At 41.7% G+C, this 8,519-nt stretch overlaps 1 protein-coding gene across 1 annotated transcript; it reads left to right on the top strand.

Annotated features, from left to right (window-relative positions):
- Positions 1–4,838: 4,838 nt before the first annotated feature.
- On the top strand, positions 4,839–8,227 carry LOC146582629 (forkhead box protein B1-like). Its single transcript, XM_085269337.1, has one exon. It carries the CDS (start codon positions 5,458–5,460, stop codon positions 6,379–6,381), a length of 924 nt encoding a protein of 307 aa, XP_085125463.1. The 5' UTR covers positions 4,839–5,457; the 3' UTR covers positions 6,382–8,227.
- Positions 8,228–8,519: the final 292 nt, after the last annotated feature.

Here is an 8,519-nt window from a genome sequence, read left to right on the forward strand (position 1 = left end):
CAGGAATACTGGGTGCACTTTGGAGGAGATTTGAGAAACAGAAACAAACGAGTCAAATTAGTGAACTTTAGCATTTATATATAGACTTAATAGGTTTCTACGTTAGTCAGCCGTGGCTCAATTTGCTGTCCACTCTGTGCTTTAAAAAAAATACTGCCGTGAAAGAAAAAGTTAGAAATGGCACAGAGACAATGCCTCTCCTCGCTAAAGCTCAGGTACACTTCAAGAACACTCAAACCAAACTTGATTTCCTCATTAACGGTGCTTCTCAGTATTAATCGGATGTTTCCCATCAGGGTAAAAAGGTCCAAACCAGCCGCTGCAGGAAGGAGCTGAAGATGAAACACGAGAATTTGATGATAATAAAAAGTCCAGGATAATGCCTCGAGATTGAAAGGAGCCTTCCTGGACGTCGTCTGCGACATCTCGCTGTGACGCGGCAGCATTTTGGCAGCCCGATGGAGTAATAATCTGTCAGTGTGGCTCTTAACGAGCGCTGACGCCTCATTCGCTGCTCTTCACACGCTAATCGCCTCACTAATTAGCAGCAGCTCTCCTGAAGGCCGCTGCTCGTTTACTAATCAGCCTCCAATCTGCTTAATCAGCGATTTAATTGAAGTGATCGCCTCCCACAGGCAAAGAACCACTCGAGCATGAGAGAGCTGGGAATCGAACCTGCAACCTCAGTCTTTAACCCAGGCTCAATGGCCTTTGACCTTCAGATTTTAACAGTTATATATATATATTTTTTAATATTTTTGATCAGTCCTTTAATTTTCGCATTCTTTGTGGTGAGTTGACTGTCTGTAGTAATATTGGGATAGTGGAGTGTCTGTTTAGCTCCGCCCAAGCCGCTGTGTCCAAACACTATAATTGAGTGATTTACATTGTTTTGAATTGTGTCCTCCTCCTGATAAATCAGCAGCTCTAATGGAGGCCAGCAGCTCCGACTGGGGGTTGGAGGAAGGTGGGGGGACGGTGGGCGACGTGCTGGGCGGTAACAGCTATGACACGTTCGGTGGCACCCATTCATTCATTTCATAATAAGGGCCTGGCAAATCTGCGGCGGTGGGAGGGTCGTCATTAATCCGTCACAAATTGGTGCCTGGATGAGGAACATTTAGAGGAGAAACACGGGTTCAGGTTAATGAGTTTGTGTCAACGTGACAGAAGAACCACAAACAGATTTTTACTTTTTTCCTGTTTGTCGATAAAAGTCCGAAACAGAAATTTCCTCTGAGCTTCTGGGTTTTTGTTTCCCGACACCATTTGAAATATATGTTTGAAAAATAACAACAGTTGGGCAAAAAGAAGATGATTATTTGGAAAATGGGGGGTATTAGTTTGCAATGTGCGCACATTTATCGGACACCTGGAAAGAGCAGGACTGGTTTTAGAAGTATGGACGTGTATTTGCAGAAGTTTGGATGTTACCACAAAGATTCAAAGCTCTGTTTGTGACATCAGACGAGGGTTTGGGTCAGTTTAGGATCATATTCCAATTTTAGGGTTAATGTCCCAGGAATGCATTGTGTTAACGAAGGTCCTCACAAAGACAGGTGTGTGTGTGTGTGTGTGTGTGTGTGTGTGTGTGTGTGTGTGTGTATGTGTGTGTGTGTGTGTGTGTGTGAGAGGTCGTGCTTATTTCCTGAGTGCAGCTGAAGTGTTGGTAGATGATGAGAAGCGTGCTCAAGTACCACCGCCACTGCTGCTCTGCATTTTGAATCCCCTCAAACACACACACACACACACACGTATGTTTTTCTGCCTTTGTGGGAGCCTCAGTAACATAATGCATTCCTGGGACGCTAACCCTCAGCCTGAACCTGAACCTTAAAACCAGACCTTTGATGCTCTATCACAGAGTGAAGATCTCCTCGGGTTCTGCAAATGTCCCCGCAAAGTTTGAAACGTGAACGGGTCCCCACAAAGTCAGATAAATGACAACACACCCCCACATGTAAAAGTGATGGGGAATGTGTAGTCCCTCATTTTTAAGAGCCCCCACCCCCCATTAAAAAGAAATCACGGGAACACCCCTGGAGAGTACAGCATTATAGCTGAATAACATCAAACCTTTTCATACTGAAAACAATTTTACATGAACTGATTTGAAAGCAGATGTTAGAAGATTTGTTCTGATAAATGTTTGGTGGCATGCCGTCTTTGTTCAGAGCTGAGACAGAAAACCTCGAACATGTCAGGGAACATGTTGGGGAACATTTCAGTGGACCGTGGGGATGAAACCTGAACAGGGTTAGGTGTTCCTCCTCTTCCTCCTCTGCTGTCGGCTGCTTTGAGCTCTGCTTTAGTCAGTTAACAGAGCCGTTAATGAGAATCCTCCTGCTGCTAATTAACTGCAGCCGGCTGAATATTTATACCTGCTGATGATTGTTATCGTCATTGCAGGTGCTATTAATGTTTGCATCACAAACCTGTAAGTGATAATAATAATAATATTAGAGGTGGTGTTTAATTCAGTTCAACTTTATTTATCTCAGTCAGAGGTGAGACCAAAACAGCTTCAAAAGCTCCCGGCTGTACCTGCCAATAGTGATCAATACATTGATTCATTAATAGCATTAAAAGTGAAAAGGCTGTTCTTCCCTTTACTTGTAATTCTGATATTATTTGTCTGTTTTCAGTGTAAATATAATTAATAAAGCATATTACGTAACGAGGATTAATTATGATAATTGGGATTACAGCTTCAGCAGGTTAGGAGAACCTTTAAAATGTGTTTTTCATTTGCTCACATTAAATAATAATAATAAAAAAAATGTAAAAACCACTGCTGCAGAAAAAATATAAACTGGCTCATTCAATATAGTATGGATAATTTTTATAAGAATGAGTCGTATTTATTGCATTTGTATTCAATATTTATTATGTTGGATATTACTTTTAAGTGAACACTGATTTTTTTTTTTTACAAGAAAAAATTGTTTTGTCAAACATTTTAAACTAAATATACATTAAAACAGTTTTTATTTTATAAAAAAAAAAAAAACAGCGCTCAAAGAGTTTTCAATAAAACCTTAAGAGGAAGCAGTGACCTAATTTAACTAAAACTATCACACTGACCATAAAATCTGCAACTACGTGCTGAATATTATCAATAAGTCATAAATCACAGAACTTATTACATTCAGCACCAAAATAAAATCACATCATAAAAAACTGATTTTATCATTTAAATTCTTTTAATCAGTTTTTGAAAACTAAATTTATTTTATTTGTATTTAAGTCACCAGAAAAATTAAACTCACAGCCTAATGCAACATGAATGAATGAAATCATAAATGATGATACAAGAATTAAATGACACTGAAATGAATTTTCATCAATTTAAAAAATAAACAAAAAAACCTAAAATGAAAACACCTAAAATGCACTGAATAAATAAAATAAAATATAAATAAAAAACAGAGAATAACTAAAGTGATGAGCACCAACAATAAGAGTAACTGGAATAAATGATAACAGGAAACTGAAACTAGAAAATGAAATGACCAAAATCAAAAATATTAAACAGGAAACAAGTGGAAACAATAAAAAACACAATATAATTCTGTATGAAACCCTCTCATGTCACATTATCAGCTCACAGGTCAAAGGTCAGACGTGTGAAAGTAGCTGTTTGGTGTCACCCCCTCCCCCCCCCCCCCTCCTCTGGGACTGTTAAACCCCGGGGCTCCTCCAGTTTAATCCTCCTTCTGCTGCACTTTAACTGACACGATGAAACGATGAAGAACAAAAAGAAAACAATGGACATGAAAGCAGCCGTTACGTCAATAATTAATGACCAAAATATGAAGAAGAAAATCAGATTTAATGCTGCAGCTTTTTAGAGTGATCATTAGTTTTGTTTTGAAGAAACAACTTTAGTTTTTACTGATAACTGATCGTATTGTAAGATCATAAAATCAGTCAACAAATTAACTCATCATCAGATGATTCTTGCACAAAAATGACTTGAGAATATATCAAGTCTCAGAAATAAGTTCTGCAAATAAATACATTTGGTAAAACATTTTTCAGTGTTAATATAATAATAATAATAATATATGGCAATATATCTGCTAGACTATTTCCTTTATTTTAAAACTGACAAGTCTTTTTTCAGGATGATGAAATCATTCTGTCTCTTTAACGATCAATAAGATTTTTAATTGTAAATTACTAGATAAAATAAATGTATGTGCTACAAATATCAGATATTAAGATTATAATACGTTAATTAAATTGCATTATATTAGAGTTATACTGACAGATCAGTTCAGATGAAAAATGAAGCTTTGCTGAGTAAAATAAAAATGATTAAGAACTTTAAGGCGGAACCTTCAGATCCATCTGAGGAAAAAAGACTCAAAGCTTTACAGGCTCCTTAAAAATATCTGCCTATTATTTTAGAAAAAAAAGATAAATGTGGCATTTGGGCAAAAACGGGAGAAAAAAAGCAAAAAGGGTTAATCGTATGAAATTAATCGCAGAAATTATAAACTCATTGTTTAAAGTTCAGGGTTGTTGTTTCCACACAGAGCTGTGGATAATAATTATAACAATAATTTGTTTAAATTTCGTGGAAATTCCCTTTAATTCCGTAGTTCAAGGAAAGTGGAAAAACAGGAGCTTATTAAAGGAGTTTCTCTCCCACAGTGAGAGAAGTCTCGTCTTCATCAGCTCAGACTCTGTGAAAGATACCTGGATGTTTGGAGAGAAGCTTCGTAACGGTTCTGTGAACAGAGACAAACGACAAAAAGACAAATAAAACAAATTAAAGCGCTCACACAGCAGCTCTCAGCGGCTCTATTAGTCAATGCAAATTGGTGCGAGAGGCCACAAACAACCCCCCGACACACACACACACAGACACACACTGCGCGTAAAACGGTGCCAACACACCTCCGCTCAGCGCACACGTTCCCGACAGTCGTGCTCCTCTCTTTTGCTCTTTCTCCGCTGCAGCTTCAAATGAAAGACTCGTGTCGGTTCACCGTGTAAATGACAGCACGGTGTGCCCCCCGCTTCCCCCTACACCCCCGCCTCCCTCCTCCTCCTCTTGGCTGTGATCATGTGATGGCGCAGAAGTGGCCCATTAATGAAGCTCCTCACCGGGGGTCTTTTCTGCTCCTGTCACCGCGCACGGGACAGATCTGAGAGGGGCATGGAAGAGGCAGCAGCAGCCGCTTAGCGCAGCTCACCAGCGGGCAGCAGGAGGACGGACACCGCGCTGCACCTGCCACCCAAGCGGAGGAGAGGAGGAGCACCCACCGCTTCAACTTCTCCCAAAGTTTCGCTACCAGCTGTGCGTAAAAACTGGGAGCATGCGTCCAGGACAGCCGGCGGTTTCCGTCTCATGCGTAAAGGCGCAGTGAAGAGTTTGGAGAAAGTTTCCGAAAACAAAGCGAAGAGAGGCTCTTCTGACGGGATCCCGGTCCGGCTCGGCAGGACAAAATGCCGCGCCCCGGGAGGAACACGTACAGCGACCAGAAGCCTCCGTACTCGTACATCTCCCTGACGGCCATGGCCATCCAGAGCTGCCCGGAGAAGATGCTCCCACTCAGCGAGATTTACAAGTTCATCATGGACCGGTTCCCGTACTACCGGGAAAACACGCAGCGCTGGCAGAACTCGCTGCGCCACAACCTCTCTTTCAACGATTGCTTCATCAAGATCCCCCGTAGGCCGGACCAGCCCGGCAAGGGCAGCTTCTGGGCTCTGCACCCCAGCTGCGGTGACATGTTCGAGAACGGGAGCTTCCTGCGGCGCCGGAAACGCTTCAAGGTGGGCAGCATGCAGGCCGCGGACCCGCTGGCCGCCAGCAAGCCGCAGGATGCGGCGCACTACCTGCAGCAGCAGGCCAAGCTGCGGCTGAGCGCGCTGCACGCAGCCGCGCACCTCCCGCAGATGCCGGCCGGATACAACCTGAGCTCCGTCTCGCAGCCGTCCAGCTTCAAGCACCCGTTCGCCATCGAGAACATCATCGCCAGAGAGTACAAGATGCCCGGCGGACTGGCGGCCTTCTCCACCGCCGGGTACCCGCTGCACAACCAGCTGACCCCGGCCTGGCCGCACATGTACGGCTCCGGAATGATGGAGACTGCGGCCCCCATCTCCATGGCCGCCAGCGACTACTCGGCCTACGGCATGCCACTCAAGACCATCTGTCACGGCGGGCAGACGCTGCCCGCCATCCCGGTGCCGATCAAACCCTCCCCAGTCTCGGTACCCGGCCTGCCGGGGCTGCCCGCGCACATTCCGGCTTTCCTCGCGAACTCGCCCCAGTCTCTGAGCCCCACCTCCCCGCAGACAGCCACCGGCCAGAGCAGCCCGGGCGGCCCCGGAGAAGCGCTGCAGTCCGCGGTGGCGGTGCACTGACGGGGGCTGCTCCGCTTTTTCTATATTTAAAAAAAAAAAAAAAAAAAAAAAAAAACTTCCACCGCAGAGAGTTTAGGAAACCGCAGGCTGACCTCTGACCTCCACAGAATTAATCAAAATGATCGACTGGCTTTCTTTTCCACCGAGGTCAGAAACAAATTTGCTCCACATTCCTTCGCTTCACCGTGACTGAGTTTAACGGCTCGGTGGATCCCGCACAGACAAATTATCCGGATCTTTTGTGTTTGCAGCCTTTTCTTCTCGGACTCAAAGAAACCCTCAGATTAATGACTCCAGAAGATTTTTCTCCCTCTTGAGCCTCTCCGTTTCTTTTCTGCCCCCAAAACAAAAGTTAAACCTAAAAGGAGGTTAATTTGATCCCATTTGTAAAACTCAAGAGGAAAATCTGCCTAAAGAAGCCGGCAGGCGTGTGAACAACCAAATATGTCCCCGCTGTTTTTTCCTTTCTCAATCGAGTTTATTTTGTAATAATCGATATGAACAATCGCAGAGAAGATGAAACGTAAAAGCATATATTTATGTCACAGTCTAAAAACCCACCGGAGAGGTTTGAATGCAAGGATCTATGTCTCTGAAGCACTTTTTAAAGACCAACTTTAGATGTTTTTTATTGAGTAGCGAGGCCATGTTGGTTTGATTTAAAGGTTTGGTGTTACAATGAGCCGCTGTCTGTGTATTTGTACTGCTGCATGCTCCTCCGTCTGAAAAGCAGAGAATAATCCAGTGTTTGTATGTTTTTTTTAAATGATTATTTTCATTTGGGGGGCATTGAAAAGCATGAACATGACTAATGGGCTTTTTATTCCCTTCGCTGTGTCTGCTCATCCAGATCCATTAAAGAAACCTTCATGGGCAAAAATACAGGAAATAAAACCAGTCCGAGTGCATTTTTAACATTTTCAGCTTTCGTGGATTTGTGCAGTTATAATTCAGTCCTCTAAGTTTGTACATTTAACCTCTAACCTGCTGTTTTCTCCCTTTCTTAAAATCACAAAGTGACATTTTTTATTTGAGTGGGATATTTATTATATTTCAGCCCAATATCACAGCAGATTGTGAAATAGTCACAAAAAACAAATGAAAGTAGAAAAAGTTATGACTATTTCACAATCTTTGTTAAATCAAATTAAAATTAAATTAAGAATAATTTAGATTCGCACCTTTAATCTCAGTAAACGTGGCTCTTAAAGCTGACTTTCTTTTAACTGCAGAATTCTTTTTAAATTTATTTTTCTTGTAACCTGAAATGTGGTTTAATAAATCAGCTTTACCAGGTGTTACATAAACTCAGCAGTTTACCTGGTAACAGCTGTATTTTCTTTGAACTCCTCACTCTGTGAAATTTCACCTGTTCAGGTATTTTAACAGCCTGACACTACTTCTTGTTTCCCTTCTGTTATATATAAACCCAAGATCAAAGGTACCTTAAATTCAAACCGTTTTATCAAAGTGTAGGCCTCCTGTCGTGAAGTACGAGTACGTCTGTATTCCTGAGATTTGGAGCCGGAGGCCTCCGACAACAAACCAGTTTTAAAATGAGATTTTACGGTTTCTCTGTCTCGCCCGTTTTATTTTTAACATTTCTTTGTCACTTTCACAAAGCAGCAGCTGAGAAACTGAACTTCTGTCAGTGATTTATAGGTGATCATTTCAGTGCAGCCAAATATAAAATCAGAGTTCATTTTGGGAAGCTGAGATTCACATTTCAGGCTCAGTGTTATTAAATCAGGATTAAATGAACCCTCAGACTGTTTCTATTGGAACACATTAACGTGCTCAGATATTAAAACTGGACCAACGCACCGTCTCACACAGTTCATCAATGCTGCGCTGCATTTTAATGCTAAATCATTTATTTAATAAGACGGCAACATAAAAATACACACTGAACTAATGGGCGTGAATAATCTTAACACATTTTTAGTTTAGTATCATAAAAAAATCATTTGAAAAAATATTTAATGCACACTAAAAATTCTTTATTCTTTATAATTTGGTAAGTAAGAAAATAAAAATGAGTGAAGCTTTATTTTGCTTTGTCTTTTTTTATATACACAAAAAACATTTACAATAAATGTGAAATTATGTTTAACCTGTTCAGGTGGCAAATCTGTTGA

The sequence above is a fragment of the Mchenga conophoros genome, linkage group LG1 (genome assembly GCF_057382185.1).
Source record: "Mchenga conophoros isolate Kocher_MC1m ecotype Shallow Benthic linkage group LG1, M_conophoros_male_GT1.1, whole genome shotgun sequence".
NCBI classification, from domain to species: Eukaryota; Metazoa; Chordata; class Actinopteri; order Cichliformes; family Cichlidae; genus Mchenga; species Mchenga conophoros.

Excerpts from the sequence above, each read along its gene's own strand:
- LOC146582629 (XM_085269337.1), top strand. The coding sequence starts at position 5,458 with ATGCCGCGCCCCGGGAGGAACACGTACAGCGACCAGAAGCCTCCGTAC.